Source organism: Neopelma chrysocephalum, unplaced genomic scaffold (genome assembly GCF_003984885.1).
Source record: "Neopelma chrysocephalum unplaced genomic scaffold, ASM398488v2 Primary Assembly neopelma1_253, whole genome shotgun sequence".
Taxonomy (NCBI): domain Eukaryota; kingdom Metazoa; phylum Chordata; class Aves; order Passeriformes; family Pipridae; genus Neopelma; species Neopelma chrysocephalum.
This window is the reverse complement of record NW_020897915.1, coordinates 713,625-729,510: the sequence shown is the minus strand read 5'-3', so window position 1 is coordinate 729,510 and position 15,886 is coordinate 713,625. Positions and strand designations below refer to the sequence as shown.

General features: G+C 43.8%; 1 protein-coding gene across 9 annotated transcripts in view; it reads left to right on the top strand.

Annotated features, from left to right (window-relative positions):
- The window catches only part of KTN1 (kinectin 1), a 57,046-nt gene that overhangs the window by 30,648 nt on the left and 10,512 nt on the right, over window positions 1–15,886 (top strand). For 5 of the 9 annotated variants that reach the window (XM_027704014.1, XM_027704020.1, XM_027704016.1 and 2 more), the window contains 18 exons: window positions 757–794; window positions 1,418–1,508; window positions 1,670–1,738; window positions 3,330–3,367; window positions 4,004–4,094; window positions 4,201–4,278; window positions 5,144–5,181; window positions 6,031–6,121; window positions 6,216–6,284; window positions 6,693–6,730; window positions 7,658–7,748; window positions 9,726–9,812; window positions 11,628–11,717; window positions 12,761–12,841; window positions 13,430–13,519; window positions 13,604–13,696; window positions 15,184–15,255; window positions 15,731–15,814. In XM_027704014.1, the coding sequence (XP_027559815.1) occupies window positions 757–794; window positions 1,418–1,508; window positions 1,670–1,738; window positions 3,330–3,367; window positions 4,004–4,094; window positions 4,201–4,278; window positions 5,144–5,181; window positions 6,031–6,121; window positions 6,216–6,284; window positions 6,693–6,730; window positions 7,658–7,748; window positions 9,726–9,812; window positions 11,628–11,717; window positions 12,761–12,841; window positions 13,430–13,519; window positions 13,604–13,696; window positions 15,184–15,255; window positions 15,731–15,814 (1,329 nt within the window). The remainder of the gene's footprint in view (window positions 1–756; window positions 795–1,417; window positions 1,509–1,669; window positions 1,739–3,329; window positions 3,368–4,003; window positions 4,095–4,200; window positions 4,279–5,143; window positions 5,182–6,030; window positions 6,122–6,215; window positions 6,285–6,692; window positions 6,731–7,657; window positions 7,749–9,725; window positions 9,813–11,627; window positions 11,718–12,760; window positions 12,842–13,429; window positions 13,520–13,603; window positions 13,697–15,183; window positions 15,256–15,730; window positions 15,815–15,886) is intronic. The other 4 variants (XM_027704022.1, XM_027704017.1, XM_027704019.1 and 1 more) reach the window with 2 other exon arrangements.

Genomic DNA, 15,886 nt, shown 5'->3' with positions numbered 1-15,886 from the left:
TGGAGATGCCTTTGAAGCCTGTTGGCAAAGCATCCTGTTTTCTTCCAGCGCTGGTCTGGAAGCTCACACTTCTGTCAGATATTTCCTGTGCAGAAGTGTAAGAAGCGGGGCTGATGTAAAGGATCCAGAGTTGGCCACGCACTGAAATGTCTGTGGATTGGTTTTTCCAGAAGCCCAGAGCACCAGGTGTGGCTGGGAGGCAGCTTGTACTGCCCCAGCTTCCTGGTGTGTGTTGGAGCTTTCCAACGTTAATCCTCACTCTGCAGGTGTGACTTACCCCCTTCTCTTTATGTCTCTGATCAGTGACAGTGTCACAGCATTGTCATTTTTGATGTTCTAATCAGAAAGTGCCTTTCCTTGACATCCAGCTCTACTGGGACAGCTCAGGAGGGCACTTAGTTTCTAGAAAAATCACTTAGGGAAAAGGGGAAGCACAGTGACCCTGAAGAGATGTACAGTAGTGCCAGTATTAAAGGTTAACTGATCAAATGCTGGTCTTGAACCTCACCTTCTCCTGGTAAAGATGGGGTGGGTTTGCTTTTGTTTTCCTGGAACTTGCAGCAGACTTGGTATTACTGGTTTGCCAGAAACTGGAGACTGACAGCTGATTTTCTTAGGAGATAAATAAAATCATTAGGCTGCTACATAGTTTACTCAGTGTCAGGGTGCTCCAGCTCTCTACTCCTCACCCCTCAACACTTGCAGATTGTTTTGCTATCTTCTGTTTTTTCTAAGTTGAAGCTCTGTTTTGAACAGGTTTCCTTCCAATCCCTGGTGGAGGAACTCCAGAAAGTGTAAGTTGCTGCACAGATTTAATTTCTGATTGTTACTTCTCTCTGCCTTTATCCCATGACTACAAGTAAATGACTTCCCTGAAATTATTTGCTTTTAGCTGGGTGAAGTGTGTGTGTGTGGCAGGAAGCATTTTCGCTTTAGAGGCACATCATGTCAGATCAATACCTTCTGCAAATCCAGTTGCTTCTCTGCTCAGCAATTAATTTCATAAGCCTGGCTTGGACTAGGTGAGGAATTGCACTGATTTGTCAGATACTCATTTTTGTTCAGTAGGCATTTTAAAAGGAGTGAGCTTGTTTGCTCTGTGTGTGCTGTAAGTTGATAAATACTTTGCTGGAAAGTCCAGTGAAGGCTGATTTTAAGTGTGTGTCATTCCAGGGAGTGTTGATACCTTAACTTGCATTTTTAGACTAATAGTATCTACTTAGCATGTGAATTACTGGTTATATAAAGCCAGCTTGTTCTGATTATTCCCAGTCTTATTCTTCCTATTTGTTCCTCCTGCCTGGTCCCACTGTGTATCCCAGAGGCTGGTGATGTGATGGGATAACAACCAAAGCTTGTGTGTTTGCTGGAGTAGCACCTTTTTTTCAGCTAATGTTGTCCCTCTACTCTCTTTAAGGATCCATGAGAAGGATGGAAAGATAAAATCAGTGGAAGAACTCCTCCAAGCCGAAGTCCTAAAAGTAGCAAGCAAGGAGAAGACTGTTCAGGTATCTCTCTGCAATCCCTGCCTTGGTTCCTGTGTGGATGCCACTGACTCCCATTCCTTTGTTACTGCATGGCACTTGTAGAGCGATGAACTTGTAGCATCCATTCTTGTGGCGTTTTTGTGTTTCCATTGTCCAACCCTGTCTGTTTTGTCATTGAAAAGGCTTTGACACAGGAAATAGAGGCTCTGAAAGAAGAAGTAGGAAATTCCCAGCTTGAGATGGAGAAACAGGTAAAACACCTTAGTGGCAGCAGTGTGAACCAGCCTTGCCTTGGATGCGCTGCTCACTCATTTCTGTTCTAGTGTGTTTTGTTTCACTGCTCAATGTCACTGGATAGGGGAACATTTTAGTGGTAGAGCTACACTATTCTTGGATATAAAGCCATAAATATGTAGTGTAACTAGTGCTGTCCTTCAGAAACCAGGTACCTCTGGATGCCTGAGCTTTTTGGACTGTTAGTGTGGAATTCGGCAAGAATTGCTGTAGCTTCAGGCACTGCAACATTTGCTCTGGCTGGGCACAGTGCATACTGTCCCTGCAGTAAACATGGAAACCTGGGACATTTTTGGGGGCTGACAGCTTGGAAACTTTAAGTTCTGAAGTTGCATCTCCTGTTGTTGGCCTTTCTGTATTGCTGGAACAAAAACTACGGGCCCAAAATAGTATCTGGTTTCCAGGTAAACCCGAGACTGTTTTCTTCCCAGTGCCCTAAGAGAGTTGGTCTTGGCACAGTAAGTTTTACTCCAGCTATCAGGAATGCAGGAGTCTTGGCTTTTTTGGCATGATTGCTGTCTAGCATCCAGAACAAAGGAAGCCCACGTTTCCTTAGGGAGCCCATTCTGCAGGCAGCTCAATCCATCGTGCTGTCAGGAAGTTTGCTTGTTTGTGTGGGTTGTGTTTTTGGTCTGCACTTTTTTTTTTTTCCCCAGCCTTTCTAGCTACATTCCAACATGTCACCCCCCTTTTCTTCTTCCCTTAGTGTTAAAGTTTTGTCCTTTTTAGGCAAAACTTCACAGAGTGTGTTTCCGTCTTGGGCTTTTCCTCCAAAGCAAATTTCCAGGAACTGAGGGAGTTATTTTTGTGGGTTTCCTTCCCCTGGAACTGACACAGAGCTCAGAAAAAAAGGGCAGTTTGTAGTTAATGTCTCTGGAAAGCTCCAAATGAGGGATGCTTGCTCCAAAGGTGGTATATTTGTGCACCTTTTGGTCTTTTGCAGGCAGAATAGAGATTTTTGGGAATGTCTGAAACTCCTGCCGTGTTGTGGTAGAGGATCTACCACAGATAACAGCATCTACACAGATAACTACTGTCAATCTTTCATACAGAATTCAAAAGAAACATTCCCACTAAATCTTGTGTCTTCAACCCATGTTCAGCCTTAAATGGGAATTTAAAGGCGTGCTGACATTGCAGAGAGCATCCAAAAATCAATTCCTTGTGCAAAGACCTCAGTGATCAGGGATGATCCCTCTGGTTTGAGCTGCAGTTGCCAGTGAGGTGGTTGTCATCATCAGTGTCTGCTTCTTCCTGTGTGTTCTGTGGTGGAAACATGGGCCTGCTTGTGTTCCCATTTGCACCATTTCCTTTGCTGCTCTGGAAGCCACATTTTAGATGTGGAGAATGTAAATAGTGAAGACACTTGGCTTCTCATAATTAAAAAAGACAAACAAGGGAGTGTTTATGCTTATATAGCTGCAACAAATAGTGCCTATTTTATGAATGTCTGGGTTTTTTTCCCCATGTTTCTCCCTAGAGCAGTTTTTAGCATTTATTTTGTCTTTTCCACGTGCCTTGAACTGAAGTACTGATTATTTTCTTTAGGTGTCCATTACATCACAAGTCAAAGAACTTCAGACTCTGTAAGTACAGTTGTTAATGTCTGATCTGCCCTGTGCACCCCTTACTTCTCTGGTCTATTTTAAGTTAAAATGTTCTTTCCTGCTGTCTGTGCTCCACGAGGAGTGATCCAGGCTGTTAACACTGGTCTTAGATGTGTGTCCTTATTAGAAATACCTGGTCCTGCCTGAGACAGCAAACAGGAAGTGCTGCCTGGCTTTGTGAGCCCCATTTTAGCTGCAAGGGATTGAATTCAAGTCAGGATGGAGGGGTGTAGGCAAGGCATAGTGGAAAACTGTCTTTGGTAATATCTGTGCTGTAGCTGGGTGGGTAAGGGATCAGTCAGTCCCTTGTGTCCCCAGCTGGGGAGGGGGAAGGAAGTATTTTTAGATGAGGAGGGCACACGTGTGTGATATCCCTGCAAATATGTGTCAGCTCTCACTTAATGAGCAGTTCCACTGATCAAGGGCATCTCCTGCTAACCCAGGCTCTGAGGTGGAGGTGTTCACACATTGATTTTTAGCAGGTGAATCGTGTTTGTGCCTTTGATCAGAGATGCTGCTTTTGTTTGTGTGCTGGAAAGCATGGGATGGTTTATTTTCGGGTGGATAAAAGAGCAAGGGTTTATGCTGTGTGTCTCTGTGTGTTTAATGGTACAGGCTGAAGGGGAAGGAAAAGCAGGTGAAAACCATGGAGGCCTTATTGGAAGAGAAGGAGAAAGAGATTGTTAAGAAAGGAGAATGTCTGCAGGTAAGCCTTCTTTGGTATTCTGGAGGGAAATAAGTTCTGTTGCAGCACTTCTGGCTGTGAAAAAGATAAATTTACATTTCTAAACTTGCGTTTTTTTTGTCCAAAGGGTCAGAAGGATACAATTGCACAATTAACCGTTAAAGTTCAGGAGTTAGAACAACAGAACCTGCAACAGCTCCAACAGGTACAGCCTGCAGGGTGGATGTGGTTTGGGAATGCTCCTTGGTTGAACAGGAAAACTTTTTTCTCCTCTACCTCTCAAAAAGGGTTTGCATTGCCTTCAACCTACAGAGCTGTTTTAAATCCTACTTGACTAAGGTGGTAGTCTGCTTTGCAGAGATCCCACTAGTTCAGCTGTGTTCATCCAAAACAGGTTTTACATGGATAACAAGTTCTGAGAGCTTTTCTTTAGCTGGGCTGATACTGAGTGTAACGAGGAGCTTTGGTGGTCTGAAAGCTTTGAAGCTCCCAGACAGAATCAGAGCCTTGTCCTGGGCACCTCCTTGCCAGACTGAAGCAGGTCTGGAGGCCTCTAGTAATGGAAGAACTCTTGCTGTGACTGAATGTAACAGCTCCTCTTAAAGTGGTCAGGCTTTGCTGTGATCCCTTCCTGCCTTTATCTGGGGCTGGAATATTTTGGCTTTTGATTTCCTGCACTGGACTTGAGAACAGGCAACTGGGACAACCTCGATGGAAGAATTTTCCCAGTAAGGTGGTATTCTAACTCAATTTGGGTTTTTGTTGATGGTAAAAGGGGAGAAAATGAGTTGCACTTTTATTTCGGGTGAAAGTCTAGACAGGCATTTATCCCAGGGGAAATATGGAATGGAGAGCAATTGGCTGGTGTGAATTTTGGGATGCTTGGTGTAAGCTCTGCTTCTGAAATCCATTATGTGTTTAGCTATTCTTGGATCAATGTCTGATCCAAAACTCCTGGTATTTCTTTGGCAAGTGTGTTGCAAGTTGTGTGTTGCTTCTGCTCATGCAAAGAGCTGCTGTTAATTTGAAAACTGTGCCATCAAAATGAGATTGGGAATTACTTTTTACAGGTACCAGCTGCATCCCAAATCCAGGACCTGCAGAGCATGTGAGTATGAATAGTAGCAGTTCCTCAACTGTCTGCTGAGAATATGCATTCGGTGCTGGCATTTATCTTAAATTGGAATGTATGAATTGGTCTCAGGAATTTCATGGGCTTTGCTAAAATAAGCTCTTAGTGCTGATGGCTGCTCAGTGTCTGGTGTCCCTGCCCATCCTGCCTGAGCAGTGCTGCTCACACTCTCTGGGAATGTTCACTCAGGGCTCTATTAACCAGTGAAACTTCTTGTGTCTAGTGATAATTTCTCCTTCTGTTTAGCATTTTTAAGAGTGTGGACTGAAGTGCCTGTGGCTCAGCTGGCGGAAGCAGTGAACAGATCCAGTCTGCCATTTCCAGGCTGAGATGCAATAGCCAATTCTCCAGCTCCTGTTTTATGGGGAAAGGCTGCCAGGCTTTCTGTTTTGACTCTGCTTTGTCTGGCTGCTCCCAAGTCAGAGGAAGGTCGTGTGAGACTGTGCCAAAAAGGGCTCTGTCTTTAATGCAGCTCTTGTGATGTGCTGCCCTCCCAGCAGAGCTCTGGTAGAGCCAGGATGTGGTACCTGAGGCAGCCTCACCTTTAGGAGACTGTCCCTGGCACCTTCAGAGCCACCTGGCTTGCAGGGATTGCTCAGGTGATCACTTCCTTGGGTTGGAGGTGTGGTGCAATGGTTTCTTCTCCATGTGTGTGTGCTCTCCTTTTGGCTGATTATTATATGTAGCATACAAAATTTATTTATCTTCTGCTGCAAAAACTGTCCCAGTTAGCGTCTGTCTATTTTTAGCATAAATTCTTACTTTAACCTTTTTTTCCCTTACTTTAATCTTTTTTTTTTCTTGCTTTCTAAACCATCTCTTCAGGTTGAAAGGGGAAGAAGAACAAATGAAGAAGTTGAAAGCTGTGGTGGAAGAAAAAGAGAGAGAAATTGCAAATCAAGTAAAACAGTTGCAGGTAAAGTTTTGATAACATCTTTGAGGAGTGTATGTATCGTGAGTGTGTATCTGTATTTATGCATGAGTATATATAACCTTTTTTCTTTCAACAGGAGGTGCAAAAAGAAAATGAATCTTTTAAAGCTCAAATACAAGAATTAAAGCAGGAGAACTGCAAACAGGTACAGCTTCCAATTGCACTGTTTGAATGAAGTTGAAGGGAGTGATGATATCTTGTAGGATGGTGTGGAAAAACCAGTAGTTGTGTTGACCATGGAAATCCAGGGACAGCTTCAGGACTGGGTTGCACTTAAGCCAGTTTTTCTGGCTGTTGCATATCTGTTCCTGTTTCCCTTTATCATGTGGATTTACAGCCTTGTGTTCTTTCTTATTCCTGCATTCTCATCTACCTTTCCACCCGGTCTTTCCACGCTGTATCCCAGCCAGGCTCCTGGCCAAGGGAAGCTGTGCAGGATTCCCTGAAAGGCCCAGAGTGCAGCTGTGTGGTGTTGCAGCAGTGCCTGATTAACAAGGCAGATCATGGTCTCTGCTGCTGCTCCGCTCCTAACACGTTTCTGATCTCTTTGTAGGCATCTCTGGCTGTCCAGAGTGAGGAGCTTCTCCAAGTGTGAGTACTGCCAAAAGTTGAATGCAATGATTCATTTCACTTATTGCTCAGGAAACTTAGAAGGTGAAATAAATGCCAAATGTACAATATCAGAGTGTGAGAAGTGGGCAGTAAGGAAAAATAAAAAGTTTGCTATCTAATAAAACTTGAACGTGGAGATTCTGCTCACGGTGACAATCCTGCAGTCTCCTGCAGACAGACAGTGCTGGCAGTGTGTTGTGCCCACCACGGAAGTGAGCCATGATTGATTTAATTTTGGATGCGTGCCAGCTCAGCTGTATGGCTGAAAAGTTAAATGTTGGTGTTTCAAGCAAAAGTGACAGGCTTTTTTTCTTGGAACTTCAGCTCAGTAGAGGGGTTTTCGTATAATAAAGTCATCCGGTGGAAATCTCTTCCCAGGGAAGATCTCGGGGGTAAAAGTGTGTTATAACGTGGAGTTGAAGCACACTAAATAACCATGTGGAAGCTAATGCCATACTGCCTTACATTGTGCTAAGCAAATTGCCACTGTCATGCATTTTTGGCTGGCAGAATTATTTGTCTTTTAAGTTAAATGACTTATAAATTGTGGACTAGGTGCTTGAAAGGGAATGCTCTTATCCAGCAGGCCTGTTCTGTGGTGCTGTACTAGCGTGGGCTGGCTGACTTATCCTCAGCTAATGCTCTGCCTTTCTGTGGCCCTGATAAATGTGTGCAGATGCCTGTTGTAGGCAAACAACAGCTTCACAATGGGCTTTGCTCTGGCAGCCCGTGGTTCACAGAGCAGTGGGAAGCAAGCGATGCTGCCAAGTCAGCGAGAGCAGCTTTTCAAAGAGAGTGTGTTGCTGGAAGGGAGGGCAAGGCAGTGTATGGGAAAGGGTGTCAGTGCTTCACTGGAAATTTCTTCAGTGTCTCCTGACTTGTTTATGGTTCTCTTTGTCAATTCAGGGTTGCAGGCAAAGAGAAGGAAATCGCCAGCCTCCAAAACGAGCTCGCCTCTCAGAGAAACGCCTTTGAGCAGCAGAGGAAAAAGAACAACGTAAGGAAGTTCTTCCCCCACCGCCCCAGAAAACCCCCCAAACTCCCAAAACAGCCAAACCTGTGTGCACAGCACTCCCTGATGCCTGGGGCATTCTGCAGGGAGTGTTTGACAGTTGTCTGCTGTATTGTGCCCCCTGGACACTCCTTTCCTCTTGGGAGTGACTGGGCGTACCTTACTTCACTGGTTTAGAGTTTGTCACCTCCCTGACAATTTGCTGATTGGATGAGAGGAAGGAGACTTGCTAGGGAACACATCCTGCAGCAGGTTCTTAGATTTGGATTCAAGCCTTAAAAGCCCTGTTGAGAAACACATCCTTTGCCAAGGGAAGAGGAGGGAGTTTGGGGAGGGAGAGTGGGAGGATGAAAGGTGCTGTGCTCTGAGTTATGGTCCTTGTGCATGGACATGGGAGGAGGCATTACCTTCAGGGTGCTCAGATCTGGCTCTTCCCAGTCCTGATTGACTAATCCTGACCTTTCTAAGTGGGTGAAGGACCGTGAGCCTTCCTTCACAGCAGCTGCTGATGGTGCAGTTCTGGTTGTTTGTGGGTGGAATTAAAGCTTGTATCTTCCATCACAGAGCTGTGAAGTTACTTCCTTGTAATACATTACCTGTGCAGAGCAAGAGTGTTATCTTTTAAGTTACTTGGAAGAAAGTTGTTAAAATGCAGGGGGTTTATCTTGCCTATCCCTCCTTGATTGCCTGTAAAATCCAATGGATACCATGCAGTAAGCTTTATTGCTTAATAGAGGGACAGTATAAGGAAGATGCACAAGGAAAATATTGAGCTTTAGAGCAAGGAGTGCTGCCTAAGAGCTGAAATAAAACAGAGGGAAAGTGGCTGATTAGTCTCAGAAGACAGATGAGCTGGAAAGGTAGAACATATGCACGTGTGTTTCCTGGGGAATCGCAAGGTCTGAGTACCCTTTGTGATGCAGGCAGAAATCTGACTGCTGCTAAAGGGCAGACCATGCTTGCAGGTCTCAGCTTTTGCTCAGTTTTATCCAATATTGTGTTTATATCCTGTAGAATAGCGGGGCAAATACGAGTGGTGAAGTGAAGCTGGTGTAGGTACGTGCTAGGATTTGAATGCCAAAACCAATACAGAACAGCCCTTTGCTGAAGGAGATTGCTCTGAGGGTTGGAAAAATTTTAATCCTCCCTGCAAGGCCCACCATCCTTCCTAGATATGAGCTGTGAGGCTGCTCTTAGAAGAGCTCTGGGCCTCCTCGCTGAGCTTGCATGTTGACGCCTTGTGGAGTACACGTTTGATGACCTCGCCAAGAAAGACTCAGGAGCGCGGCACCGTGGTCTCTCCACGTGGATCTGGGGCGTGCTCGCCGCTGCTGAAATCCCAAAAACCTCCCCAGGAAGGCTGGTGAGCAGCAAACCAGTTCTCTGTGGGTGCAGTGGAGAGACCTGCGTGGGGTAAACGCTGCCAAACGAGGCCCCGAGCTTTGCGTTTCTGAAACCGGCCCCGGCGCAGTAGGTTTGGGCTGAGGCCCGAGGTCAGGTTGCAGGATGAGGGCCATAAATGTGCACACACCTCCATGTCTCCTGGGGTCCATGCTGGGTTCTGCACCGCGACATGCCTAACACTCTGTTGTGTAATCTGTGGTTTGGTGTCTGTGTTCCTCACTACTTTTGAAAACTTCCCTCTTTCTTCTTACAAGTGCAGTCAAAGTGTGGGGTCGCTGTAGTGATACAGCTCTGCAGTAACACTTGGATCAGTTTTGGACACGGGGGCAGGTTGGGCAGAAATTGGCATTTTTACCCCCCCCTCTTTTCATTGAGACTCTTTGAACATCACACTTGGTTTTTTGCTAGTGTATGTCATATTCCCCAGCAAAATCATCTTGCAGTAACCAGCATTTAAATGCAAATGGTGGAATGTAATGCGAAATATATCTCTGAAGTAAAAAGGAAAACAGTTTGAATATTGGCTGAACTGAAATCATTCTTTCTAAAAATGATTAGGACCTTCGGGAGAAAAACTGGGAAGCAATGGAAGCATTGGCATCAACTGAAAAATTGCTGCAGGACAAAGTGAACAAGACTGCCAAGGTTGTAATGTTGACTGCTAGAAATGATGCGTTAAGCTAGAAGCAGATCTGCAGCTGGTTTTTTAAGTGAAATGGAGACATTTAACTTTTACTGCAGTTTAAGTATAATCTCTTCTGAGCGATCATTCATATACTCTCACCTCTGCTTCTTCCTGTTGTCTTTAGGTTTATTTATTTTTTTTTTAATTGTTAGTTTGTGGGCATGCTGACCTTTGATTTCCGTTTGCATAATTGTTAGAGCTGTCGTGAATCGTTTTTTGATTTGTGGGGAGCTCTGGAATAAAAGCTGTGCTGGTGAGCAACCTGCTTTCTTCTACTGGGCTTTGGCTGTGCTTGAACAAATCTATTGGACCTGTGAAGGACCAGGACTAAATTATTATTATTATTTAAAAACCTGGGAGCTTCTCAGGAAAACGGTGTGACCACAGCTGTGAATTTGCTCCTTGAAGGCATGTGAACCTCGACAGGGACCATGGGACCAGTGCTCAAAACGATACAGGGTGTGAATCGCTCTGAAAGGAGCTTGTGTTTGCTGTGAGCCTGATTCAGTGTTAATTGCCACTGTGCAGAATTAAAGAAAAAAAAAGGCATCAAACTAACTTCAGGAACACAAGTCAGGTAGCTAGAAGCAGAGGAGCTCTGATTTGGGGTTGTGTGTTTGTGTTTTGGAGGCGTCTCCGCTCTTCGCTGGCCCTGCGGTCAGGGAGGTTTGTACCTGCTTTTGCTGTGTGCTAATGCTTGCCTGCTTTCTCTTGCAGTTGGAAGACCTCACCAAACAGCCACTTGCCACTTCTTGGTGGTTCCTAAATTGCTGCCAACTAACACACTTAGCACAACTTCACAACCTAATGTCTCGTTTCTGTCTCTGAATCTCAGCCTGCTCACACCACCGACCTCAGAGCAGCAAGGCAGTAACAGTGATGTCACAGGAAAAAAAAACAAGTATCAGTGAAGGATTTTGGCTGAAAGCTGCTTTCTGTGAAGGGTTTCAGGCTTTCTACATTTAAATTTAAATGGGAGCCTGAGTGTCATGGGGCTAAATTAACCCAATCTGCCACAAGCACAGCAAGCATATGTCCTGTGGCTGCTCTGCTTTAAATGTTAAATACATGGAAGGATGGATCTGTGTTGCCCTTGGCTCTGGGTATTTATATTGGCAGAGCAATAACAAAGAAAACCTGGAGATTGTCACACAGCTCTAATAATTATTTCCCATTGCATCCAGGGTTGGGAAAGGAGGATGTAAGGGTCTTCCTCTTGAGTACTTAATGTTTAGAAGTCTTACTTTCTTGGCCTGGTTCAAATGTGCATTAACACAAAGTTTCCTTTAGATTTTAATTCTCTGATTTTGATGTGGTGACGTTAACTTAAGGTGATTTTTTTTTCCTCACCTAAAATTGTTTAAAAAGCACAGATTTAAAAAAAAAAATCGTTGACTGACCAAACTACTTGTTTTTGAGCTCGCTCAAGTTGAGTGGCAGGGTTGGTGTGATCTATGGATGCAGTTACTCAGCACAGTGTAGCTTGTGTTGTGAACAAGTGACTGATGGTGTGATTTCTGTACAACCAGGCTAGATTGGAGGAGAACATAAGAAAATAAAAGCTTAAGCGAGAACAAATGTGAAGGCCAAATTCTGAAGCAATTTATTGTCCATTTTTGAACCAATTTACTGGCAATTTTAGAGACTATAGCGCCTTTCTCACTTATAAAAGGACTTTCTGGGTTAAGTAAGTTACTGTAGGCATAGAAGAGTCTATTGCCAGGTCTGTGGAGTGTTTTTTCCCCCATTTCATGTGAGCCCTTCTCTTGGTTTAGGAGAAGCAGCAGCATTTGGAAGCTGCCGAGATGGAGACACGCGAACTCCTCCAGAAGCTGTTCCCTAAAGTCTCTCTACCTTCTAACGTGGTAAGAGAAGTGACTCCTCTTAACCTTCTGCTGGGAACCAGGGAGCTCTGGTCCTGCTGTGCTGGGCAGTCTGGAGTGTTTCTTCACAGTCCCCTCTGTCCCAAGGTTTTTGCAGTGGGACAAGAGTGTCTTGCTGGCGATGCCTTGTATTTCCCACCAGCAGAGAGGCAAAGCTGCAAATTGTTGTTTCAAGACAAGTGTTAAAAAAGAAATTGTCGTTATCTTGTGTTTTCTTATTGACTCAATATCCAATTTACCTGTCTGTGTCATCTTGCAACTGAGACAGTAAATTTTGAGGGGTGAATAAGGTCTGCTGTGTGTTTGCTCACTGTCTGACACAATGGGGATCCATCTTCCCCCCCCCTTTCTGGGGGAGATGTGCTACCTCAGTGACAGCTAACACAGTTTAGGAGGGTTTATTTTGTTCCCAAGCACTGATTTCCAGTTTTATATCCTTGGTGGCTGTCAGTTGTTTGCAGGGAAAGTGCACTGGGTTCATGTGGTTCAGGTGGGGTGAGTAATGTGAAGTGAGGCTGGGAAAAAATGGGGTTTGCATTCCATTTATAACGTCTAGAGGTTTTGAATATTCATATTTAAAATTGTTCCCAAATGTGCTAAACTTAGTCTCCTGATGAGCCAGTCTTTAAAAAGACTGTTTCTGTAAGGTTATAAAACAGCCTTCCTAGAATTACGCAGCGTCTGCTTTAATTGCTCAGGGATTTTGGAGAAGATTCCCTTAAATCTTCAAATACTTCTTGTGGAGCCCTGACACTTGCAGGGAGTCCTCTGTCACCCAACTGTATTTCAGCACATCCAAACCCCTGTGAACTCTGTGTGTGTCTCATAACCTCGTGCTCCTGGATTGCTGCCCACCAGCTCCTCTCAGCTGTGTGTGGCACTGGCTGAACAACAACTGTGTGTGAGCTCTGGGGACTCAGAGGACTGAAACACTGCTTCCTGAGCCTGCAGTTGGGAGGCAAATTGTCCTGAAGGTAGTTTTTATTGAGGTTATTCTCAGCTTTAACTGAATGGTTTCCCAACAGAGCCACAGTGAATGGATATGTGGGTTTGAAAAGATGGCTAAAGAATACCTGAGAGAGGCTTCAGGATCTGAAGATGTCAAGGTAGGCACAAGGTGGACAACTTGTGTGTGGCATAATGTGTTCTTCCAGAGTAAATCTTACAAATTGTCAAGCTCAAATTCTCAAACAAGTCACAAGAAAATTGCTTTGTAGAATCCTAGAATCATTTGGGTTGGAAGGAACCTTGAGGATCATCCAGTTGCAACCCCCCTGCTTTGGACAGGGATGTCACTCACCAGACCAGGTTGCTCCAAGTCCCATCTAACCTGTCCTTGAACACTTCCAGGGATGGGGCAGCCACAGCTTCCCTGGGCAGCCTGTAGGTGTTTGCAAGTTGTAAATCAGAAATGTATTTGCATCTTTGAAAAGTGCCTCGTGGAGTTGGGAGTTCATGAAATTCAAAATCCCTCTTCCCTTTTTCAAGTGATGGGCATTTTTTTGGTAACTTGTGAAGTTTGTGCTTTGAGTGTTGAGAGTTGTAGGTGAACACTGCACTTGCTCTTGTCTTAGCATGGGTTGGGAACACAGACCTGCCCATGGATGACACCAGCTTTTGGAAATAAGATGAATAGAACTGAAATCCATCCACTGAGATGTGACTCCTGTGGTCCCTTTTTTTCCTTTGCCCAGGCTATGGAGCAGAAGTTGAAGGAGGCTGAGGAAATGCACATCCTGCTGCAGCTGGAGTGTGAGAAATACAAATCTGTTCTGGCAGAGACGGTGAGTTGGATGCCTGGTCACCTGTGGGGTGTTTCAAGCTGCCTTTCTTCTGCTCTGAGCTTTCAAATCCCTCTCTCTTCTTAGGAGGGGATTTTACAAAGGCTACAGAGGAGTGTGGAAGAGGAAGAAAGCAAATGGAAGATAAAAGTTGAAGAATCACAGAAGGAACTTAAACAGGTATTTCTGAAGATTTTTTTTTCCCTTTTTCTTTTTTTTTTTTACAGCAGCCAGGCAGGTTCTGCTTGAAGTCACAGAGGGTGTTTGAGCTCTGTGAAGGCAGGTGTAGAACAGCCCTGGCTGCCTGGTTTGATGTGCTTGTGACCAGGGAATGAAAAAGGTGAAGCCTGCAACAAGTATAATAGGAGTGATTCCTCACATCAGTGAGGTGCTCTGATACTTTACATGAAGCTAAGACTGATTTTTAGTTTTTAAAGGAACGTATTTCCATTAAATGGACCTGCAAAATGGGGGATTTGTCGATATCTCTAGATTTGTGTGGCTGTTTCTGTTGCCATCTTTAGAGAGGCAAGAACAATTAAACAGCACAGGTGTAAGGTCTGTGGCCATTATGAAAAGCCTGTGTCACAGTCCTGTCATCACAGAATGGTTTGGGTTGGAAGGGACCTTAAAGACCATCTTGTTCCAACTCCCTTCTATGGGCAGAGACACCTTCCACTAGACCAGGTTGCTCCAAACCCCATCCAACCTGGCCTTGAACACTTCCAGGGATGGGGAGTCATTTGCAGGTGATGCAGGAGGCAGCCAAATGGCAAGTAGTAAAATTAATACTGATGAGATGGGAAGCCAAAGGTTGAGAAATGTACATGTGTCCTGTTAGTGTGCCCAGGAATATGTTTTTCTGATCCTAATAACTTGGACAGACAGCTTCCGTTGAGCACCTGGATTTTTTCCCAAGTCTATTTGTGAATAGATATGGACTCTTTGAGCTAAAATTGAAGTATCACAGGATCATAACACTTTTTTGGAAGCTGTTAAAATACTGCTCAATCCATTATGGTCAACTAATTACTCTTGAAATTGCCTACAAAGCTTTCCTTTTAGGAAGGCTCTGTTAGCAAAAGTGGGAAGAAAAAAGCTTTTTTAGGTCTCTTTCCCAGTTTACAATTAAAGTAGGTCAAACTGCTTTTTTTTTTTTGAAAAATAATTTCTAAAGTATTTCTGCTTAGTAAATTTGAGTGCCAGAGTGTGAGCCTGGAGCAAACAGATGATTTATAAACATCTTGTTTGAGGGACTTATAGAGGATGTCAGATCTTGAACTAGAGATGTGCTACCATCTGCTGCACTTACACAGCCCCTAATAAGGCTAAAAATGCTGGGTTTGGGTAAATGATGGACTCTATTCCCTGCCTAGGAAGGATATTTCCTTTACCATGGCTAATGGCCAACTGGCTTAGTCTTTATATTCCAAATATTTCAGTCATTTAGGCTCTAAATATGTCAAAGAACTTCTTAGGTTGGGAGAAGGTAGAAGAGGTGTTCTAACATAGACTCGGATATATTAAATTATTTGAGCATCTTATTTTATTCAGCCACTGATTTAATCCTCAGTATTTTTAGAAAGTAGGAGCAATCTCGTATGTATAAGGAGAGTTTGTCTTAGACCAACCCTACTAAATATCTTTATTTTTCCTGAAAACTGCAGATGAAAACTTCAGTCACTTCTTTGGAGCACGAGGTGGAGAGGTTAAAGGAAGAAATCAAAGAAGTTGAAACTGTACGTGCAGGTGTTTGTTTTTTTTTTCTTGTCTTTGAAGATTTATGTTATTTAAACACGATTTAGGCTTGTGCTGTAAATCTGAACTTTCTGGGCTTCTCTCCTGCAAGCAGCACAGTCTGTGCTGCAGTTTAATCTGAGCCTTTTGGGCAGTGTTTTTAAAAAGCAGGGAAGCTGAGTACTGGAAATTGTGCTGTTTTTTACTTCTGTACTCACCCACTGGGGCCCTTTCTTGTGAAGCTGAGCAGTTCACTGCTTGTTGACAATCTTGGGCTTGATTCTTTTTCTTTTTATCTTTTTTTTTTTTCCCTAAGTGTAACAGTTTAAATCTGCACTGTGCAATCACTGCATTTGAAATGCTCTCTAAATGTCACGGAATATTTGATAGAAATTTACAGCTAATTACAAATCAAGCAAATGACACTGCGAGAAAGCATTGGAAACATCTGTTTTAACTCTGTTTTTCTGTTTCCAGCTTAAAAAAGAGAGAGAACATTTGGAAAGTGAACTAGAAAAGGCAGAAATAGAACGATCTACTTATGTTTCAGAAGTCAGAGAGGTAAACTTAATTGTCCAAGCTGGTTTTTTGTTTTTTCTTTTATTTCTTTTGGTTCCCAGTTGGCTGGCAAAC